The sequence below is a fragment of the Microtus oregoni genome, unplaced genomic scaffold (genome assembly GCF_018167655.1).
Source record: "Microtus oregoni isolate MIOR12 unplaced genomic scaffold, Mior012 000001F_ref0000356, whole genome shotgun sequence".
NCBI lineage: Eukaryota > Metazoa > Chordata > Mammalia > Rodentia > Cricetidae > Microtus > Microtus oregoni.
This window is the reverse complement of record NW_024543060.1, coordinates 74,867,894-74,892,191: the sequence shown is the minus strand read 5'-3', so window position 1 is coordinate 74,892,191 and position 24,298 is coordinate 74,867,894. Positions and strand designations below refer to the sequence as shown.

Below are 24,298 nucleotides of genomic sequence, written 5' to 3'. Positions count from 1 at the left end.
TAAAGCCAGCCACACTGAACCTTATAGAAGAGAAAGTGGGAACTTGAACACATTGGCACAGGGAACCACTTCCTAAATATAACCCCAGTAGCACAGACACTAAGAGAAATAATTAATAAATGGGACCTCCTGAAACTGAGAAGCTTCTATAAAGCAAAGGACATGGTCAACAAGACAAAACGACAGCCTACAGAATGGGAAAAGATCTTCACTAACCCTACATCAGACAGAAGTCTGATCTCCAAAACATACAAAGAACTCAAGAAATTGGTCATCAAAAGAACAAATAATCCAATAAAAAAATGGAGTAAAGACCTAAATAGAGAACTCTCCACAAAGGAATCTAAAATGGCTGAAAGACACTTAAGGAAATGTTCAACATCCTTAGTCATCAGAGAAATGCAAATCAAAACAACTCTGAGATTCCATCTTACATCTGTAAGAATGGACAAGATCAAAAACACTGATGACAACTTATGCTGGAGAGGTTGTGAGGAAAGGGGAACACTTCGGCACTGCTGGTGGGAATGCAATCTGGTACAACCCCTTTGGATGTCAGTGTGGCCATTTCTCAGAAAATTAGGAAACAATCTTCCTCAAGACCAGTAATACCACTTTTGGGTATATATCCAAAGGATGCTCAATCGTGCCACAAGGACATGTGCTCAACTGTGTTTATAGCAGCATTGTTTGTCATTCCCAGAACCTGGAAACAACCTAAATGTCCCTGGATCTAAGAATGGATGAGGAAAATGTGGTACATTTACACAATGGAGTACTACACAGTGAAAAAATAACGACAGCTTGAATTTTGAAGGAAAATGGATGGAGCTAGAAAACATCATTTTGAGTGAGGTACCCCAGACACAGAAAGACAATTATTACATGTACTCACTTATAAGTGGTTTTTAAACATAAAGCAAAGAAAACCAGCCTACAAATCACAATCCCAGAGAACTTAGACAATAATGAGGACACCAAGAGAGACATACCTAGATCTAACCTACATGGAAGTAGAAAGTATAAAAAGACAAGCACTCCTGAGCAAATTGGGAGCATGGGGACCTTGGGGGCGAGTTGTAGGGGAGGGGAGGTACAGGGAGGAGTGCAGTGAAAAATGTAGAGCTCAATAAAAATCAAAAATCTCTCAGTCTTAACAAAAATAAATCACAAGAAAGAGATAGGAGAAGCAACATAGATATGTTTTAGAAAATAAATGGGAAGTTATAAAACAGCCCGATGACGGGGAAATTGAAATAAGTTATTGTCTTTCTCAAACTTCTGACTGTAGCTATTTTTCTCAGGAAAAAATTATCTGTGCTTTTCATTTTAAACAGTAAATCCAGCAAGGTCCACACTTACAGTCTTCTGGATAAACACATTTAAGGGTCACCTCATCCAGGATCATATGTTTGGGGCAGTGCGGCAAACATCCTTCAACCCTTTAAATGAAAAAAATAAATGAAATAAAGTGTAAATAGAAAAATTCGCATTAAATATTTGCAGCTGAGGTTTAGTATACTTAAAAAATCTTCCTCATCAGATACTTGGGAGAACTTTACTTCTTTATTTTTAAGTGTGTGTGTGTGTGTGTGTGTGTGTGAGAGAGAGAGAGAGAGAGAGAGAGAGAGAGAGAGAGAGAGAGAATGTCATGTGTGTACAGATACTCACGGAGGTCAGAAGAGGGTATCAGATACCCTGGAATACCCTGGAAACAGTTGTGAGATATCCACTGTGAAGAACAGGAACCCAACTCAGATTCTATCTAAAATCTACAGGCACACGTAATCATGGAGTCATCTTTCTGACTCTTCTCTCACTTCTATATTCCAAATATCTGAGCAGATTACTATGAAGTTTGACTATGATTGTCCTGAGGAGGTTTATAGGACAGACAACATCAACAGTGGCTTTCGCTGCCTACTATTCAGCCCTAACCTCCCTAAAAGGAGAATTGAGATCTCACAGGGAAAGAAACGGAGTGGTTCACAGAAGAGGGTTTTTTTTTTTCATACAGACGAGGAGGAATAACAGCGGAGGTGCGAGTTCTTGGCAGAATTAATATTTGTACCCAAATTCCTTCAGTGATATAGGTGAGAGTATATCTAATTATGAGTTGGAGAATGACAAGTTTTAAGACCCAAGAAGTGTGTGGCTTGAATAAGAAACCCCATTACTTGTAGGAGTCACAGAAGTAAAGGGACAGTCTCAAAATTTTCGAGATGCCATGGGCTTATGCACTGGGTGCACAAACCTAAAGATGGCATGTAGGTCACTGCTCTTCCTAGGAGTGAGACCAAAGTCTGAGTGAAATCCTATTTTCCTGTCACCCAGATGAATCTCAGAGTCCAATGTTTCTTTATTGGAAGGAACTATAACCCACCCTGTACAGCCAAGTCTAATTATTAGATTCACACATGCCAGAGAGAATTAATGCAAATCCTCATAGGAAAAGGCCTGATTATCTGCCTCTCAAATGCACTAGCAGGCTGTAATAATATTTTTAATAATCTCTAAACACTTCCAATTGCTTGAGGCATTAATAGGTTGGACAAAGACGTGCAGTTTTCCATTCAGGGTGAACATGAACTAACTTGAACCGATGACAGGTCAGCAGCAGAGGGCAGTGTTTGTGAGGCAAAGGCTTTCTCCTGCCAAACAGGCTTAAGTAGGAACAGTTAGTTAGCAATATCTTAGATTCCACACGTACAAATGCATCTTTTAAAATACAAAGAGCTTATACACGTTCAGCTGCCTGTATCATACAATGGACTAGAAGAATGGAATTCTAATTGACAATATAATCCCATTTGAAACTTTATCAGGCAGCAGAAGAAAAATTAAAGTTACAGGAAATTTGACAAGCTAAAGCCAGTAGGTTATCGTTAAATGAGGTCATCCCTATTTTTTTTTTATTTAACTCAATTATTTCGCAATTGTTTTGTAGAGGACAAAATTCATACCTATCCTCTTAAGCCATTTTCCAAAAGCCATTATTTTATCCCTTATCAGTAACTCCATAGTCACATATAACAGACTTCTCTTTACTTTGTCATCCAGCTAATATTATGACCAACTTCCAACAAATAGATAGAATACCTCAGTGTAAAGGAATGACTATAAAAGATACTTAATAAGAAGAATGTATATTTGTGCTCCACAGTATACTGCTTGACACATTTTCTCATAAACAGCTTTCATTTTCAGGGAACACTTTGATCTTTAACAGTTGCTTGGTACCAGAAACTCAAGTCATCTGAGACAAGAATGACTGACCATTCATTTGGGCCCTTGAATGAGCTTAGTGCATGGGTCCCCTTGGGCCATGGGAACAATCAAGAGTTGGTAGAGACACGTCAGCATAGAGGACAAGACAGCAAGGGCTATGCACAAATGAGAGAGCTTGGCAAGTAGAAGCTGCCCTGCATCTTCTAGTCACCCCTCAACCTCTCCAGAAAGGGAAGTCCTTCAAGGAAGCACACTGGAGGCACTGGGGGAGCTGGCATCAGTCACCTCGGACACTGGTTGTGCTACAAAAGGAATAAGGGCACCTAAACACCACTTCCTGTTACCACTGGCTTTTCTCCTAGTGACAAACACATGTCTTCTGTTCACTTCCTCTTCAGGGGTCATCATTACCATGTGGTCACAGAAGGGGCATGATGAGAAGCACTTGTGACTCTGAGAGATCCAAAAGGTAATCACACTTCTTTCTTTAGACACACATGCACACACACACACACACACACACACACACACACACACGTGCACGCACGCACACAAGTTTCAATTTAAAGATAACAAATCAGAAGTTCCTCATTCCTCTCATCTCATAGCCCTTGGTAAACAGGGCACAGTGGATCAGACGCTCTCTCTTCAAACTGTGTGCCTTAGGGAGAGCTGAGTGACTGACTTCTCTGGGCCTCAGCTAGTCTGCTCTAAAAAGGGGGGATGAGATTAGCCATTCTACAGCCCTGAAGAACGCCACCTGAATGTTCTGCTGATTTTGGTCCCTTCTCTAGCTCTTACCAAACTGTTGAGCCTGCTTATGTGTCTGTCTCCTTTGTGAAGGCTGAGAATTCCTGAGATGGCTTAGGCCTTACTTAGTCACATGCCTGGAACATTTCATAGTACTGATAGTAATAATAATTCTGCAAAAACACTCCTAGGTCTTTAGTATAAAATGACCTCAAAATATCCCCTCCCACTATGGGTCCATTTGCCCTTTCTTATGAAAGATGCTTACACTCCCTGCTTCCATTTTGCCTCTTCCTCATGTCCAGGGTACTAGACCCTATGAAGAATTTTCAGTCATAAGAAATTTTGAGTCGGGCAGTGGTGGCGCACTCATTTAATCCCAGCACTCGGGAGGCAGAGGCAGGCGGATCTCTGTGAGTTCGAGACCAGCCTGGTCTACAAGAGCTAGTTCCAGGACAGGCTCCAAAACCACAGAGAAACCCTGTCTCGAAAAAACAAAACAAACAAAAAAAAAGAAATTTTGTATCATTAGAAGTAAATTTCTCATCTTAATATTTTCCTTATCTCATCAAAGGGCAAAATGGTCTTCCATGGAGTTAGATGGTTTGAACTTTCCAAGAGTTGTCCAGTTTTCACTATTGGGAACTGAAGTTCCTAGAAGAAGTCATACACATGTGTAGTGGCATTTCATTTGTATTTTAATAAATAAAGTTTGCCTGAAGATCAGAGAGTAAAGCAGTCCCACTGGTCAGCCTTACAGATGAGACAGTGGTAACACACACCTTTAATCCCAGTAGCCACACTAGTTGCCATAGAAAGCAGACAGTGCACCCCTTTAATCCGAGCCCTAGAGAATGGGAGGCGACAGCTCTCAGACACAGTTTCATTCTGAGATTCCTGAAGGCAGGATCGCCATTTCGGACTGAGGTTGAGGCAAGAGCCAGTGACTGGCTGCTTTGTTTTTCTGATATTCAGGTTGAACCCCAATTTCCCTCTCTGAGTTTTTAATTACATTTGGTACCCAACTTTTAGGGTACAAATTACAAAAAAAGCCTTTTACCTGAGGCTTTTTAGCCACCAGCCCAGGCCAGAGCTAGGGTTGGAATTCCAGCTCTAGGAATTGGAACCCAAACCTAGCCACCTGGGTTTTGGAGAAACAATAGCTTTCCCAGCTCTCGTCTGCCACTGCTTAGCTTCCATGTAAATGTGGAAAATACACAGAGAATCTGGATACCGTTTGTTATTGTGTCATCTTTAAAATGTTTAGCTGCTGAGGAAGGAACAAGAGCTCCCAAAAGACATTTGATTATAAATGCTGCTGGATTTTTCCAACCTGTATATTCTGAAAATGACTTGACTTCAAAACTTAAGCCAAGAGATATGTTACTTTGTTTTCCTTTCCACAGGAAGTGAGAGGCTGTGGATTCATTCTGTGTTAAGAAAAATAAGGTTTGATCAGGGAAGCCCCCCCCCTGAAAAATCTAATAGGAGTGGATGGCCCAGATGATCCAGTGTTTTAGAGCATCTCTATTGCAGTTTCTTCTGAGTTCTACATCCAGAAAAGTTTCAAGACTGCTGGCTGAGATGATCCAGCCTCAAAGAATTTAAAGGTTTATGCACCAGTGTTACTTACGGTGGAAGAAAAGCACAGGCTAGGGCTTCGGGGTCGCTGCACGTTTTAAAGCAAGGGGTAGCACAAGGTTCGTATCTCCACTCACACATCCTCCTGTAAGGTACCACTGCCTGGATTTCTGAGCAAAGAAGAAGAAGGAGAGTTAAGCATATTGACACATACATTTTGAAAACTAATAACTTCTGATAAGATCCCGTGTTGTGTTTGACCTCTCTCTCATCATAATATTCCGTCAGATAAAAGCATTACAATTCCCTGGGGACCAGAATATCTGGGTGCTTGGGTTGAGCGACTAAATGAAGATCTAGCCTCCAAAGAGTTAAACGCCCTTCTTTCTCTCATGTTTATGCTTTCAGTGATTTCCCCAATATCGTAGCTGAGAATTTTACTCTTTATGCTGAAATTTTACTTCTATTTTATCCTGCACAACTCGGCTGAGGAACATCATTTGTGATCTGAAATGAAACATTCCTTCCTTATAATATTCTAGCATCTTCCCAGCCCCAAACAATCAGGAAAACAGTATGACCAAACACACATCTCAAGACAAAACTCTTGGGAGCGTGTCCCACCACCGTCCTTCCCACAGAACTCAGCACGTCTCTCCTACGTGGCAAGTCCTGCTTGAATACAAACAACAAATCAGTGGGATTGAAAGATAAGCCCTAAGAGCAATCACGGTTCCCTGACCTGTGGGAAGCCCAAGGACTGCCCACCTCTATCCAGGTCTCGTAAGGTGAGCATTCAAACTGCCTAGGCTCCCACAAAGCCAGTACGTGCAGTAGGATCAAAAACCCACTGCAATTGTTCTTGAATTCTCAGTATTCCTCATTGTCCGCTATGTGATTGCTCTTCGAGCAGATGAGGGAGGGGGACTTGATCGGGGAGGGGGAGGGAAATGGGAAGCGGTTGTGGGGACGAGGCAGAAATCCTTAATAAATAAATAAATTTAAAAAATAAAAAAAAATAAAAAAATAAAAAAGAAAAAAAAAAGAAAGATAAGCCCTGTAGTTCTAGATAGTTTGGTTTAAAGACTTTTCTCTTACAAGCTCTGGCACTACATCTCTTTCCCACATCACGGAGAAGACCTTCTGGCACAGCCTAAGTTTTTCTCTACATAAGAGATATCTGTGCCCGAATCTACTCCCTGAAGACTTCAATTCTAAAGTGTGGGAAGGAAATGGTCTGTTTCAGAGGATTCTTTGTGTTTGCAGAGCTGAGCTCGAGTTCCTGGTTCATGGATCCTGAAGGAGGACTGACTTTAGGAACAAGAGGACCAGAAGAGTTTCTCAGCGGACGAAGCCTCCAGTGATCAGGGTCTCTGATGACGTCATCCACTGTCCTTTGCTTGACCTTGAGTGGGGCTGCTAGATCCAACTCTAGTAGAGCAGACTTCTGGATTAAAGGGGAAATGGAGGCTTCGGGGTTCAACTTTACATACAATCAAGTACAATAATCACACCATTCTACAGAACGGTATACAGGCATGTCAGTACTTTTATTCAAGAGCCGAAAGGGTAAAGAAATGTCCCTAGATAACCTTGGCTATCCCCAACCTTCAGAGTCCCACATATCAGAAAGCAATCTCCTCAACTGTACATTGCAAACAGTCTTTCTTGGAAATCACACCAGGCTTTTACAAAACTAAGGAGACTTTGCAGGGGTTAATGAATGGAGACACTCTTGAAATCAGAAGACAAAGATAAATAATGCTGTCTTCAAGTCTAAGAATTAGATTAATAGGAGGCTGTGTTATATGAAAAACGTAGATCCAAAAACTAGACCATTTCATGGGACGTGAGTGGGTTTTGATGACAAAGCCTAGTAAGTACTATTAGCAATATTTGGGGAAAATAATTATAATGTTAGTTACGTTATTCTAAGCCATTTATATCCATGCATTTAATACAGTAGATAAAAATCAGTATGATTTCACCCAGTTAGCTGAGTAGCCTGATAGGTAGAAGGGTTAGGGTCACATAAGTGTGCTCATAGAATCAGATTCTTAGCATTGGCATCTGACAAGGTCTACATGGCACATGTGTCTGTACTCGCTCAGGAAGCCCACCTTCTATGCTGAAGCTGCTTGACTCCTTGAACTCTGCTGAATCATCGTATTTTGACACTCTGACACTGGAACCCGTGAAAACGATAAAGAAGCCTTTCTTGCTGTATAATTCGAATGCACTGGCACCAGGAATCCAGAGGCCTTGGTGGTGGAAAAATGTTGCCCTCTGATGAAACGCCGAGCTTGCCTGCCACATCAACAAGCTAAGAGTGCCGTTGTCGTGAACATAGAGAAAGTAGTTTGGCCTTTCCGCAGATTCCAAGGAAACCAGAGCCAATGCTGTAAAACAGAGTGTCTTGATGACATAGAGTCTCGGGGGAACACAGGTATTTGCAAGGTTGAAAATAATCAAACACATCCCCTCACAAAATTAATGCCCATCTCAGGCACATCGGACATTTATTATGAGATTTCAAAAAGAAAAGGCAAGGCTTTAGGTGTAGTGAATAACAATGAACCAACCCTCCCAAACCCAATCTCTGACAGGTTTTCTCATTTTGAATTTATCTATTATGCAAAAATAATAAGAATCTATATTCATAAGCTGTAATAATCTCACATAGAAAACCTGCAAACCACTAACCTATGTGATGGAAAAGAGTAAGAGATCAAAAATAGACTAATCTAAAAGTGTAACCAACTTTGATATCAATGGGGTCTTAGAAGAAAACTGGGCCTTATAAGGGATCTTGCTACACTGAGAAAATGTTATTTACTCAATAGTGCAATCTATTTCTCCAAAGATGACAAACAGATAAAATGCAATCATACTTATTCAAAGCCTGATGACTCATTTTATCAGTTTGCTTTGAAATTGTCCCTTATGTATGTAAGATTCCTGCTATAAACACTTAAATATTATTATTACTTATTAATTTATTAAAGATTTCTGTCTCCTCCCCATCACCACCTCCCATTTCTCTCCCCCTCCCCCAGTCAACTCCCCCTCTCTCATCAGCCTGAAGAGCAGTCAGGGTTCCCTGCCCTGTGGGGAGTCCAAGGACCTCCCACCTCCTTCCAGGTCTAGTAAGGTGAGCATCCAAACAGCCTAGGCTCCCACACAGCTAGTACGTGCAGTAGGATCAAAACCCATATAAACACTTTTTATTAAGATATTGAGTTAATTTTTTTAAAGTTATTTGTCCCTTTCAAAAGCGGGCGTCACTATAAACTATAAAATCAAGACATCTATCAAGTGCAATGTTACCAAAGACATGAATTTTTGTCCTTAACACTTGCAAATATCATGACTGAGAAACAGAGATGCAAAATAAAATAAAATAAATTTTTATACAAGGAAAAACAGTTGCAACTAATGTACATTAAAACTTCAAACTGATAGATGCTTGAAGAACACAGAGGTCATTTTACAGGAAAGAAGGTATCATTCAAATCTGAAAACTGGAAGCACTTTCTCAGAAAAGTGAGTATTTTATCAGATTCATTCATTTCACATTGTTTTTCCTGAGCTTGTAGAAGCAGCTGTGGTGATTCTGGCTAGACTACAATGGAAGCGTAGCCTGGCATTACTAGCTGGAAGGGGCACACCCACCAGGAAGAGCAGGTGCCAGGTAGTTACAAGCCTAGGACACAAACTGCTAGGACAAGCCAGTAAATGAAGGCAGAGTCAACACCTGAGACCAGGACAGAGGAGGTGGCCGGGGACAGAGGCCGTCTCTGACTATCTACACTCCAGTATGTGCCTCCATGCTCAGCCATCTGATGTCAATCATACCTTTCCCTTCCACTTTAACCTCCCATTAAAATTAAATGTGAGCAATAAACTGTCTTTTAATTTTTTTTTCAAAGTAAGCTCTGTGGTTCATACTGTAAACATTTAACCAGTGAGTTACTTAATACCAAAAAGAAAAAAGAAAAAAAAAAACACTCAGAATGAGCAGTTCTAACATAGCAATGCCAATACATATGGCAAAATTTTGTTTTATATTATTTGGGGAACTTAGAAAATGTCATAGCGTATGAAGCATCTAATTATTACTTGGGGAATATTTAATGAAAACGTGTAAGTGAATAACTATATTTACATTTTCAATTATACTTACAAGATGTCTTCTCTTTGAAAAGGCCCGGAGTGATCATAAAAATAAAAAACAAATTACCACGATTACTACTTCTTGGCAAAGAGAAAATGCTTCTACTGGTCAGGTTGGCACCTAGAACAAGGCCGCTCTGCCCATAGCTTGCCAGCATATATGGTCCTTCTCCAAGTCCTGGTGAAGTTACAAGCAGGATAATTATAGATTAGCATGGGACTTTAAATTTTTAAAAAGAAAAATACTCCATAAATATTTGGCAATTAAAAATTATTCAGATTAACTAACAACCAGTTTTTCAAATAAAAGTAGTATAGTAGAGAGTGTATATATTTAAAATATATTAATTAAATTATACAAAAATAAATGTATGTGTGTATTTATGTATGTAAATATGTACATGAGTGCATTATGAAATTTTTATGCATATAAAACAAAACAAGGTGGGAAATGACTTAATCTTTTAGTCTTCAAATTCTCTCTCCTCTAGAAGAAATTTGTCTAGGTTGCTTTCCAGTCTAAAACCCAAGGATACTGATATCCTCAATAAACACATGAAGTTTAATTGTATCAGAGCTTATGAAATGGCTCAGCAGATAAAATGCTTTCTACACCCGCCTGGTGGAGTAGGCTTGACCCCTAGAGCCCATAGTTGGAGATAGAACCCAACTCATAAAGGATATCTTCTGACTTTACGCACATGCTATGACACACAGCATACACACACACACACACACACACACACACACACACACTAAATGGCTATTATAAATAAAATAAAACCTTAAAGACTTTTATCTGTACTAATGGTCTCATGTTATAACGCTCTTCTAATTGCACTGCATGAAAAAAAATTCAAAGATTCAATATCCAATATTTTACGGTTTGGGGAATTATTAATTTTCAACAGAAGGTGAGTCTAAAATAAAGAGGAAACAAAACGCCTAGACCCAGGCATAGAACTCATCAGAGAAATATTTTTGCAAATCTCATCTTATAAAAACAAGTAAAGAAATGATGTTTGTTGATACTTTTAAATTGCTATTTTATGTAATTTCTGTCCTACTAGTATCCTTAATATAACTGAGTATAGTAAAACTTTGAAATTTCTTATGAATCGTGATACATACTGTTACATTATGACCAACTATATACTTTGCATGGGTGTGTGCATATTTTTGCCTTGTAGACTACATTCGGAGTTACCATGAGCATGGTGGATCATCTCCTAAAAGATTTATCATGTTACACTTGATAAATTTCTCTTTCCCCTTTTCTAATTTTTAGCTCAAGCACAATTTTATCTTCTATCCCACCCTAGGTAAGAAAGGAAAAAATGTTCAATGAATGTAAAATAAGGTTTTCCTCCTTTAAAAGACTCAAGTCCAGAGAAGGGGGAAAGGGTCGAGGAGGGGATAACAGGATTGGAGGAATAAGATGCCTTCCAAAAAAGCATTTTTGGAAGACCAGGAGAGGGAAGGATTCAGTGCTGTCCCCTATACTAATATCACCTAGAATTGGTCACCATGGAGCAGCTGGAGCCACACAGATTATGAGAGAAGAGCTTCCAAGTATGAGTGAAATTCTTGGATCTCCTGCATAGCTATGGGACTGGAAAGACTGTCCACATGCCAAGGTGGAGCTGAACAGGAGTAGTAAGAATTTTCCCACAACACAAGTAACAGTTGGTTCTTGCCCTGTAACTAGTATTTACTATGCACAATGTCAAGCCAGGTACATGAGAACCAGAGAAAACTACACCAAAATCCTGTACTGACTTTGTAAAAAGAATTTACTATTACTTTTGGTTAAATACCAAACAGCTAGAAGAAAGGATTTTAAGTGTTCTCACCACAACGAGTAAATGTTGAAATGACTGACATGCTAATTCGTCTGACCTTATCATTCAATTGTGTGTTTATTAAAAAAAAAAAACCACTGTATTTCACTGCAAATATATGGAATTATGAACTTAAAACTATGGAAACTTTAAAACATTTTAACAGGGTTCATAGTTATATGAATGGTTATATAAAGCAAGATATGCCTTCAATATACTTTTGCATTTTACTTAAAATTAATTAAACTGTTTGTTCATTTGCATCATTCCAAAGGTATTTTTGGAAGACCTTTTAAGTACAAATAATCTAAATTACACACTTTGATTCTTAGAAAATAAATTCAGCATCAGTCCTCATTAAACTAGATCAAATGTAGAAAGAAAAGCTTTCATAACTTTGATTCATGAATTATTTGTGTTTTGTTCACAGTATAAATTGTTCAAAAAGTTTTATCTGAAAATGCGCCTGACAGACCATTGCAGTGATAGTCATGAATGTGTCACATACCTTCATTATAGTATTCACAATCAAGAGCTAAAAGAAAGAAAAATAAATAATGAGTTGCATATAAATTACATATTATTTGTCCTTGAATGTGCAACAAAGGGGCAGGCATTTATTAATAACTACATAAAATAACAGAGAGTGACATCATTGCTTAGAAACTTCCTACGAGCAAAGGCGATTGTGTGGGCATCTGTGGGAGAACACAGACTCGTTCACGCAGAGGTAAAGCTGATGTTTTCAAAACAATCCTGCTTAAAGCCTTCGTCAGCTTCAAACTTGCTCACACTGATCCTCCCTTCTCAGCCTCTCAAGTGCCGGGAAACAGGTGCACACATCCAGGTCTTACTCAACGGTTATTTTTAAGATGGTGTGTTTCAACAAGATAGATTTCATGACATTATTATTTTTTATTCTACTTCCTGGCTGCAGTTTCCCCTCCCTCTTCTCCTTTCAGTCCATCCTTCCCATCTCATGCCTTTTCCCTACCCCCTAATCCACTCCTCCTCCATTTCTGTTAGGAAAGGGGAGGCCTCCGATCAGTAACAACAAAACATGGCATGTCAAGTTGCAGCAACACTAAGCACCTCCCCATTTATTAAGGCTGGGCAATGCAACCCAGGATGAGGAAGAGGGCTCCAAAAGCCCGTAAAAGAGTCAGAGACAGTCCCCTGTTCCTGCTGTTAGGAGTTCCACACAAAGAGGACTCGTGACATTATTTTAAAAGTAGATAAAAATGCTTGGCAATTTAGAAGTCAGTCATAGACACTGTCCAAATTGGAATCTGTTCTTCAGATGACTCAACCCCTACATAAGTAAATAAAATTATTAAGGAGTCAGAGCTGACAGGAAATCAAGATGGGATTTTAAGAGAACATCCTTATTATCAGAAGGATGAAGCTTCACAGGCGTAAGAGGATTGGGATCACAATCAATTTCTATGAGGATGGTATGTAATTTCTGTTTCAGAAGTTGCAGGAGCAGCAGTCAAACATAAGAGAAAGCAGCAAATTCCTTTCTCTTTGACTGTCAAAAGACTCTGAAATTTAGACAACTAAAAACGGTGTTTCCATGAGTTCCATGGAATAAAACAACAATAAAACAACAAATAATAAACAAATAAAACAACAAATAAAACAACAAATAATTCGGATCTTCTTAAAAACTATCCACTTAATGACGTCTTAGGCAAGACACCCACCACAAACTGTGGGTGACCTCCAGCGCACCGGCACGCCTTCCTGGCAGCATTTGTAGGCATAGGCGGCCACACTGGTACAGAGACATTCACAATCGCCACCTAAATTGCAGTTACACGTATCTTCGTGGCAGTTTTTGGCAAAAGAGGTCACATCGATCTGGAAGTAAAAGGGAAGATAATAGGATTTCAATAAGTGCCGCTTGGGATTACATTCAAACGGCTGAGAGAAGAGAAACTGCCCACTTTTCACGATGGGTGACATCCGCATAATACCGCCACCCACACATTCCTAATTGTCTCAACCCACGGTGTTGCCAAAGGAAACGGAGTTACTAAACAAATGCCACCTCAGACAACTAGCAAACCAAGTAAAAATAACAGAGCGATCAATCTTGACATCCGCAATAGGGCAGATTTCAGACTTATGAAAAGTGTATTGTTGGATTGTTTCATTCTTGGCATAATCACCCGGCATCAAAGCAGCTTGCTCTATTTCTAAATGCGCTTCACATTTTTTGTTTTCTTTTACTTCTTCGTCTCCTAAATGGCAGTATGCTGGTGGTGAGTGAGTGGCAATGGCAGTTTCTACTGACGAATATCTTGCATATCATCATAGAACCTTCATCTGGTGATGGATGGAGATAGAGACAGAGACCCACACTGGAGCACTGGACTGAGCTCCCAAGGTCCCAATGAGGAGCAGAAGGAGGGAGAACTTGAGCAAAGAAGTCGGGACCACGAGGGATGCACCCACCCACTGAGACAGTGGAGCTGATCTATTGGGAGCTCACCAAGGCCAGCTGGACTGTGACTGAAAAAGCATGGGATAAAACTGGACTCTCTGAACATGGCGAACAATGAGGGCTGATGAGAAGCCAAGGACAATGGCACGGGGTTTTGACCCTACTTCATGTGCTGGCTTTGTGGGAGCCTAGCCAGTTTGGATGTTCACCTTCCTAGATATGGACGGAGGGGGGAGGACCTAGGACTTCCCACAGGGCAGGGAACCCTGACTGCTCTTTGGACTGGAGAGGGAGGGGGAGAGGAGTGGGGGGAGGGGGAGAAGGGTGGGAGGAGGGGGAGAAGGGTGGGAGGAGGAGGAGGGAAATGGGAGGCTGGGAGGAGGTGGAAACTTGTTTTTTTTTTCTCCTTTTCTCAATAAAAAAAAAAAGAAAGAAGTCTCATATTCAATTAATTGCTTCCTTTGCATTGCACTTGTGAAATCACTGACTGGATTGAATAGAGAGGGCTGACAATGTGTCACAAAAGAAAGGTTTGGTGTCAGCTATTTGTGTTCCATGTTACACGCCAATGCATGGGTTGATCTTTTAAGTAGCATCCAGGAGAGGAGCCTTGAGACTGTGGCATGGGTCCGGAATGAACGTCATATTGCCTGTCAAGGAATTATGGTCTCAAAAGGCATAAAAATCTCAAAATGGAGCCTCTTTAGAAACGGGACTCAAGACTACCCATGTCCTTTTAATGCAGCAAGCCGTCCTGGACTCCCTTTAAGTTCCTAAAAACGTTTTGATATTATAGCAGAGTTATCATACTAAAACTTACCCCTGAGCCGGGCGGTGGTGGCGCACGCCTTTCATCCCAGCACTCGGGAGGCAGAGGCAGACGGATCTCTGTGAGTTCGACGCTAGCCTGGTCTACAAGAGCTAGTTCCGGGACAGGCACCAAAGCTACAGAGAAACCCTGTCTCGAAAAACAAAAACAAAAAAAAAAAAAACTTACCCCTGAGATGTTTAAAATAATAATTATAAACTCATTACATGTTAACATATTTTAGTAAAACCCTGAATTTGATCAAGCAAAATTAAAATAGTGGAGAGAGCAATGTTTTACATTTTTGCAGGTTTCTTTAACATCCTTTCACAAGACACAACTTGACTCTCATATCTGATTTCCCATTTGATATGCTGTACTATTTTTGCTGTGGCTTGGTTTTGGTTAAAATCCAAGGAAAGTTTTCTATGTACGTATAACTAGAAAGTCAATGATATTTAATACATTGGGAGGGTGACTGATAATAATCTTTTAGGCTATATCCATAACTGTAGCTTTCTTGTTTCATTTAAAAAAAAAACAAAAAAAAAAACAAAAAAAACCAGGATATATTGTGTTAGATAGCATTATGGCATTTGCAATCGTGTTTTAGTGATTTCTCTTCCCCCACATTTCCTTCATGGTCCCATTCCCACTATCCCTGATTCCCCCCTCACAGCCTCCTGGGGACAGAGGGGGGAATCCTTACTTCTTTTATGTCCCTTTGTCCTGTAGCTCACTTCCTATCCTTCCCCATCACCTACTAATTACCTTCTTGGCTTCCTTCTTACATTTTTAGACTTTATCCTCTTACATTTATTTATATGCAAACATGTATACATTACAGGCTAGGATGTGTCTAAGAGATAGAACATGGGTTTCAGTTTCTGTTTCCTTTCTGAGTCCATACGTAGTATACTACAGCTCCATCTACTTTCATTTTTCTTTACCGCTGAATAAGATTCAGTGTGTACAGATACCACATTTCCGTTTATGCATTCACCTGTTGATGGACATCTGAATGGCTGATAGAATTGCTTCGCTGCTTTGAATATGCATAAATAAACTTGAATGAGAAAGTATCTCCATAATAGGACGCAGATTCTTTGTAATGGTGATAAGCGGTGTGCCTGGGTTATGGGGCAGTTCTTGTTTTAATTTTTTAAGAAATTCCACATTGATATCCACAAAGACTAGGTTGAAATGGATGTCTGAAATCACACCAATGAAGTCTGTACTTTGCTTGATTAAACTCTTTAGGCTTAACTTGCCTTAAAGTCAAATAATCTTTAACTCCTGTGTGATTCCATATCATTGGGCATTGATTATTTGAAAAAAATGTGTAGTGTACAAAGGTATGAATGTTAATGCATTTAATTATAGACAACAGGTCACATTAATTCATATCATATCATTGATGTGGGATTCCCCCTGTATGCTGTGAATACCATTGGTTAATAACAAAACTGCTTTGAGTCTATAGCAAAGCAGGGCAGATCAAAGCTAGGCTGGGAAAACTAAACTGAATGCTGGGAGAAAGAAGGCGGAGTTGGGGAGAAACCATGCAGCCCCACTGGAGACAGATGCCGGAATTTTACCAGGTAAGCCACAGCCTCATGGTGATACACAGATTAATGGAGATGGGTTAATTTAAAACATTAATTGGCAAGAAATAATTTAAGCTACTGGCCAAACAGTATTACAAATAATATGATTTCTGTGTGATTATTTTAGGGCTGAGCAGCTGGGAACAAACAAGCATCCTCCTACAACAATCAGCTGTATTTTCAGAAAAGTATCTCAAAACTTTTAAATCCACAGCAATGGAACCAAGATTTGCAAAATTCTATTTTTCACTTCAAAAAGTTTAAATATTTTTAAGGACAACAGATGCCATCAGATGTTTGCCTTAAAGTCTCAGACTTATTCTCTTTTCCTTAAGAAAATATCTGCCAAATATTCTTGTCTGAATGACTATATTTTTCTATAATTTGTTCTTTCAAGTAAAAATGGTGTTCCAAGGAACTAAACAGCAAACCTGCCTCACAACTCAAAAAATGCACAAGTAACTTCTTTGAGAAAACAGGGGGCATGTGGCGGAGGTATTCTTGGCTCTAAGAACTGTACTAAATTACTTTCCCAACTTCTACTGGGGCCCCAAATTATCATATGAGGAAGGAGCTTAGATATTTAAGTTATGTTCTTAAAATAGCTTCTAAAACTATTTTAAATATGTCACCAGGAATCCTGTTAAACTATACTTACGTTGAAAAGAATGTCCATTTGAAATACTCTCTGACGACAGAGACACGACTATTTCCCCTTTTGTTTTATACATATTTAAAAAAAACACTGTGAATAAATTGTATTTCATGAACTAGAGTTGTGATGATCATTTCCAGATGCACACTGTTAGGTAAGATGGGCTGAGGAAGAAAGGAGGTCAACTGATCCTGTTGCTCACAGAGAAGCAACACTAACAAGGGTCCCCTAGCGATGACCATAGGACACCTGAGAAACGGGAGTTGTTGGATTTGCCTCCACTCATCTCAGCACATGCAGCGGCACGTCTCTATATTTGAGATGTCAGTGAAAGTTCTCAATTTACCACATTGCGACACGGAGCAAAAACATCACTGTACAGAATGGAGCACTCTTTCTTGGCATAAGGAAATTTGTTTTGGTGGGCCTCGCAAGGCTTCAGTGCTTCAACAGGATCTTCACACTGTTGAGTAGCAAAGGGAAATGAAAGACCTTAAAGGGGTTGGACTCTGAAATCAAAGCACCCTACACCCATGACAGTGGCATTGAATACAGTTTAACTCTTTCAACATTCTTTACCCATTTCCTGTTCTTATCGATAGAGGTTACATAGTAATAACATAAATCACTTCTGAGAAACAGCTAAATATTAAACAGAGTGATGTTAGAGAGAGAAATTAATCTTTTGAATTTTTTTACAAATGCAGTGTTTTCATGAAAAATTCTATGAACATGAATCTCTCCTATATACATGTCAGGGCTATTGCCTGCGCTTCAAGCTAAAATCTTTCCATCACCTCTTTCTCAATACATCGTATATCCTGAGCCCAACTTCTGCACACATTTATCTCCTCATTGTCCTGTCTAGGGGAGAACTCCAGCTGATATTTCTGATACCAGAAGGTAAGGGTTTTTTTTTTTTTTGAGTCTTCTAAATCTATCCTTCTCAATAACGTCCTTCAACAAATATTGGGAGCTTTTGTTTTTTATGGTCTCAAGTTTCTACAGTTTTCTAAATGCCCCCCCCCAAGAGCTAACCTGGCTGTACTATAAAAGCCTCTGCCCCTGCTAAGATTTATCTTTGGTCTTTAGGGTATTAGCCCTATGTCATCACCATATGAACACTATGAGATGTTTTTACACCCTGTACTCTCTCCATCTCAGTTCAAATCAGCCAGGGGACTTCCCTCCCTTTCCTCCATCCTCCTATCCATAAACCAGTGGTTCTCAACGTGTGGGTTGTGACGCTCACAGGGGTCACATATCAGATATTCTGCACATCAAGTATTTGTATTATAATTCATGACAGTAACAAAAATTATAATTATAAAGTAGCAATGAGAATAATGTTATGGTTTTGGGGGTCATCACAACATGATAAACAGTATTAAAGGTCAAAGCATTAAGAAGGCTGAAAACCACTGCAAAAACTTTATCTTCTTGTATCTTGTACATGATAAAGGCCTTATTTCCACATCAATTGTTCCAGGAATCCTCCTTGGACTGTAACAACCTCTACTAAAATGCTTATCTATATCAATATATATTTTTGGTAATTTTCTAAATCACCTACTGACTTAAGCATTGAGATTTCTTAAAGGCAGAGACTATCATATTCATATTCTGTATCTATATTATAATAAAAGACATTATCTTGAACAAGTGGTAGTGGTGCACTCCTTTAATCCAGTACTTGGGAGGCAGAAGCAAGCAGATCTCTGTGAGTTCAAGGCCAGCCTGGTCTGCAAGAGCTAGTCCCAGGACAGGCTCCAAAGCTACAGAGAACCCCTATCTTAAAATAAAAACAAAAAACAAAAAAATACATATTAAACAAAATCTACTGAATGGATATAAAGCAGAAGATATTTTGCTATGCTTGAACAGACATGAGAGAAGATATAAATCTGAATGTCACCTTTGCTACTCTCTGTACATTAATTTGTATTGAACAAATCATTTAACCTTTCTGAAACACAATCTTTCTATCTGAAATGTGGGGCTAATATTAACTTTTGCACCATAAAGTTATCATAAGAATTACATAGAAAAGTAAGTATGAAAGTTCATCACTATACATTCTTATAAAAACATTCTGTAAAAAATAACTAAGTAACTTGACTCTTTGGAATGCTCTTTGGTTTGTTCTAAATTCTGTAACTCACCTGCCCCAAGGCCCAACTGTCCCCAAACACCTGTGCGTTTCTCACTTCCAGGTTATTAGATGTGGTCATATCATTTGAAGTGCACTTATCAAAGTTCCCACACAATCCTGCCAGTTTGTTCTACAGAAATAAAATTACGTTGAAAAATTTTATATTCATTCTAACACTCACATGTATTAAAACTTGGATCTCTGTGAGTTCGAGACCAGCCTGTCTACAAGAGCTAGTTCCAGGACAGGCTCCAAAACCACAGAGAAACCTTGTCTCGAAAAAAAACAAAAAAAAAAAAAACTTGGATGACTTAAGATATATAAACAACTTTCATAGAAATAATTTAAAACAGATATTTTGATGAAACAGCTTTATATCAAATATTATAAATTACATTTATAATATTTAACTGCCCCCAAATATTTTATAAACCACACTAACTATAGCATCTTAGCATTGATATTTCTAACAGTGTAAGTGGAAAAGCATATACTGAAGTATATTAATACATACATGTGCATACAACATATACTGATACACATATCTTGTATATAAGCATAAATAATTTTATGAAGAAAAACCTACTAGATTATATATTTAAGGTTCTGTAACAGTATAAATGTTGAAACAAAAAACTAACTTAGGTCACTACAGATTGTGAAATGATGAAGGAGTAGCTGTGGGATCTATTCATATCAGCACTGACTACTGGATTTACTCAAAATACTGTGAAAAAAAATGCTTTTAGAGGCAGGATCCTCTAAGAAGTTCAAAACTGGAGACATTCCAACAAGAATGGAACTTCTGCTTAAAGCTTTGAACTGATACTCCTTGAAGTCTCTCCTCCATAGTGATGCCTGCAATGGAACCCTTTGAAGTAACATGGACCGACTTCCCATGTTCAGAAAAGCAGACAGTGCAAGGGACCTGTGTCTTAAAAACTGCCTCTATAGAAGACCAGTTACCACTTCCACCCATGGGTAAATAAACCGTGGCACATCCATACCACAGGTTACAATGATACTATAAAGTGAAAAAAAAAAACACTATTTAATACCATATGGGTGAATTTTATATTTATTTAGCCAAGTCAAAGACGGGAGATCTCAAAAACTACTAAAATTACACATAAATGATATCTGGGCAAGGAAAACACAATGGATATAGAAACAATGGAAATAGAATGGTTTTTTTTTTCCAGATTGTGGAGGTGGAGGTAAAACTTAGCAATAAGGGGGACGCCTGGATGAAAAGTCAGTATTAGTAGACTTGCTTTGTAAAAAGCTCCAATATTAGACCAAGAGTCTATATAGTTTTCAAAATATACAGAACCATAAAGGTAATTTTAACGTTACTGTTATTCACGTACTACAACAATTTTATACTATATATGAATTTATTTTTAAAAAGCTACAAGATGAAGCAAATAAAGAAAGCATTATTATAATAAGTGAATCTTTTTACCAAAAAAAAAAAAAAAAAAAAAAAACCTTATATAACAAACTCCAGGGAGGAGAAAGAAGAGACGTGAATGAAACAACAACAGATAGTATGGTGTTAAAGCAAAAAAAAAGAACAAAATAAGATTGGCCCAGATTATGCAAACTAATAGTCTATTCCTTTATATTGTTAAGTAGTACTGTTACACCACTTGCTTGACCGCACCCAATTCCTGGAGTCCTAAAATATTATATTACTAGGAATTTTGAAAATATAGCTTAATTCAAACTTAGCTCTCTATAGTTTATTTTCAAAAAGAGATCTTCTAAAACTGAATTTGCCTAAGAAATTTAATCTTTTGTTAGATATTGCTTTTTTTAATTAATATTCTCTTTTTTTAGATTTATTTATTTATTATGCATACAACATTCCTTCCATGTATGCTTGCATGCCAGAAGAGGCACCGGATCTCATTATAGATGGCTGTGAGCCCCCATGTGGTTGCTGGGAATTGAACTCAGGACCTCTGGAAGAGCAGTCACTGCTCTTAAACTCTGAGCCATCTCTCCAGCCCTGATCTTTCTTTTCTAAATAACATGATAAACAAGATCAACACAATTCCATTTATTGCATCCCGTTTAGGGGTTAGGCCGGCCTACCTTCCACTGTGGCCCAACTTTGATGTGAATGGTTGTCTTCTCGTCCCACAGAATGGTGATATCTTCCTCTGGGAAGTATACTACTATGTTGTGCCCAGCCTTCCACAACTGGTATGCAGGCTTGCTCTCCAAGAAAAAACCTGATTGCTTCTTCCAAAAGGATTAAATGTCTTAGAATGGATATCACACTCTCTAACCAAAGGTGAAGCATTAAAGCTTTCCAGTATCTATGAAACATGATTGTTTGCTAGGTTTTTTAACTCTCTAATACAAAAACAATGTATTAAGTAAGAAATACATTAGAATGATATTCATAATAGAAACAAGATGGGCTCAACAAGAGACCATGGGGAAGGTAAAAAAATAATCCAGTGACAACGAAGAGAAGAGAAAGAGAAAGGACACAGAAAACAAGAACAGATAATGAATACAAAAGACTGAGGATAAAGAAAAGGCATGCCTTCCCTTCGAAAGAAAAATGCATCCTTGCTTATGATTCTATAGCATAAAACCAGTCTTCCAATGTTACTAAACTCTTTAATGAATTAATGAATTCTTTAAATGGAATTGTTACATTTGGTAAGATACAGTGCTCTCACAGTCCAATGAAAATTTCAAGATTAAGAAGTTTGATAACTGAAAACAGAAAGCACAATACAAATATATATATATATATATATATATATATATATATATATATATATACATACATATACATATACGGGCATACATGGAAGTATGCATATGGGAATGAGATAGAGATGCAGACAGACAGAGAGAGGAGAGATGAATTACTATCAAAGAGATTTTAGAGGGATTACAAGGGGAGGCGTTATACTTGGGAAAGAATCTGCATAGAAAGCTGCAATGAGAATGGAGAAGAAACGAAGACATAGAAACTGAAGGGATGACTTAGACAAACGTTTGATGCCGGGCCGTCCAGGATACATTCAGGACTAAGAAAAGCAGTAAAGAGCTGTAGCATGAGTGCCGTGACAAAGGAAGCCTGGGGACTCAACACTCAAGTAACCCTAACAAAGTAACTATCACTTGTTCAAAATACAGTCAATAAAGGCTTTGATCAAAGAACTAATAGCCTATGATTTGGAAACTCAAGGGAAATCATTTGAAACTAGGAAGGGTAAAAGGGATTAGATGGGGAATACCCTGGGAAATGAGAATACCTGTCATTATAACCATGGCCATGAATAGAGCTCATAAAGTAATCTTGAAAATGCATGGTTGTATTAATGAGAAAAAAAACTGATTTATCCAGAAGGAAACAAAAATTGGAAACATATAAAATTTTTTTATTCATTTTTCTTCTCTAAATATAACTAAGTGTAGTGGGAGAATGTCTAATGTCTAGAGTGGTATTGAAGCAAGCATTCCAAAGTACAGGTAAATTAGACTTAGTCATATAGTCATATTTATAAGGTGTTTTCTATCTACTATACCAAGATTATGTTTATAGTTACTTTCTACACAGCAAATATAGCTATCCATATTGTTAACTGGCTTTACCTAGCCTCAAAATCTTCTACCCCTCAATTACCTATTCTCACTGGCTAGACTAATCTAATTATTGTTTGAACCATCTCAAATCTATGTACTAGATATCCTCCTGCTAAGTACTATAGCCCCAGAGTGTGGCATAGCTGATTGATTCCCTCTTTGGTTTCCTCTGTCATGAGGCCATACAATATCTCTCATTCCCAAATAAACTGACTTACTGACCCCGCACTTAGAGTTCTAAAGTTCTGTAACCTCCATCTTGAAATCAAGTTTCTTTTGAATCTATGATTTGTGAGTCAAGCCCAGTGGAATAAAGATCCCACATCTGTGCCACGGCATCCTTGCTCACATCCATTCTATGCCCTCCATCTCCCGCCTCTCAGCACTGATTTTCAGCTTCTTGCTTCCTGGACTCTGCTTGGGGACCACTGCTATACTTCATCTACACCAAAAAGTGAGGACAATGGTAGGTTGAAGATGGGACCCAAGTGCCAAAAGTGACAAGAGGAGGAGCTCCACACTAGGGAGGTCTACAGTCACCCTGAAAGGACATCTGTGCTCAAAAGGGCACATGTCAATGAATAGAAAAACATCCTCACCAAAAAAAAGAAGGGGGGACAGAAGCTTTTCCCCCAAGGATCCTACATTTTCATTTGATGGATGCCCAACAATTTGTATAACCTGCTATGCAACCAAATTATTCTGCTACGGCATCAACTTTTAGCGTCATTGTGCTTTTCGGTAGTTTTTGTTGATGTTGTTGTTGTTGTTGTTGCTGCTGCTGCTGCTGCATTTGTCACCTGACCTGGCCTTGTCATCTCTTCCCATCCCAACAGTCTGGTTTTAAATCAGTTGGCTCCAAATCAAAAGCACACCTTTAGCTAGTTGCCATTAGATATAAGATGCTCGTTTCATTAGGTGAGGCAGCCTGTGACAAGAATGTCCTTCCTAATCAAAAGAAATGACTGTGATCCTTGCTTTTCAGCTCATCAGCTAAAGCTTCTATCTGAAAGAGTCAAGAATGAACTGCCCAAAGTAGAAATCTGGGCTTTATAAGACTAGCACTTCAAACAAAACTAAATGATGTTAGAAAAATCAGTTCAGAAATGAAGATCACTAAAACACTTCCGAGCACAGCTTTGGCAAATTTGTAAAAGATTTTTAATTGGCACGTTTGATTGAATTATAATTGTGCATTTATACAAAGGGCAGAGGGCTGTTTATTCATCTCCCTGGATGAACAGCCCATTAGTTTATGAAGCAAGTGGCACTTGCTAGATTTCTACTTATGATCTCCCGGAAAGACATTTTAGCTGGGAACTTGTTGGGACCAAACTATTCTCGTGACTTTTCTTAATCTTCCTTCATTCCTCGCAGTCTAAATAAAGGAGATTCATCAACACCTGTGTACAGCTGAAAATTGGAGGCTGGGAATTACA

The 24,298-nt window shown here is 38.7% G+C and overlaps 1 protein-coding gene across 4 annotated transcripts in view; it reads right to left on the bottom strand.

Moving 5' to 3' along the window:
* Positions 1–24,298, bottom strand: part of Otogl (otogelin like) — a 123,373-nt gene that overhangs the window by 37,069 nt on the left and 62,006 nt on the right. For 3 of the 4 annotated variants that reach the window (XM_041670772.1, XM_041670795.1, XM_041670781.1), the window contains 9 exons: positions 21,345–21,494; positions 19,255–19,374; positions 17,439–17,555; positions 13,280–13,436; positions 12,082–12,108; positions 9,743–9,910; positions 7,680–7,958; positions 5,612–5,729; positions 1,363–1,442 (listed from right to left, as the gene is read on the bottom strand). In XM_041670772.1, the coding sequence (XP_041526706.1) occupies positions 1,363–1,442; positions 5,612–5,729; positions 7,680–7,958; positions 9,743–9,910; positions 12,082–12,108; positions 13,280–13,436; positions 17,439–17,555; positions 19,255–19,374; positions 21,345–21,494 (1,216 nt within the window). The remainder of the gene's footprint in view (positions 1–1,362; positions 1,443–5,611; positions 5,730–7,679; positions 7,959–9,742; positions 9,911–12,081; positions 12,109–13,279; positions 13,437–17,438; positions 17,556–19,254; positions 19,375–21,344; positions 21,495–24,298) is intronic. The other variant, XM_041670789.1, reaches the window with a different exon arrangement.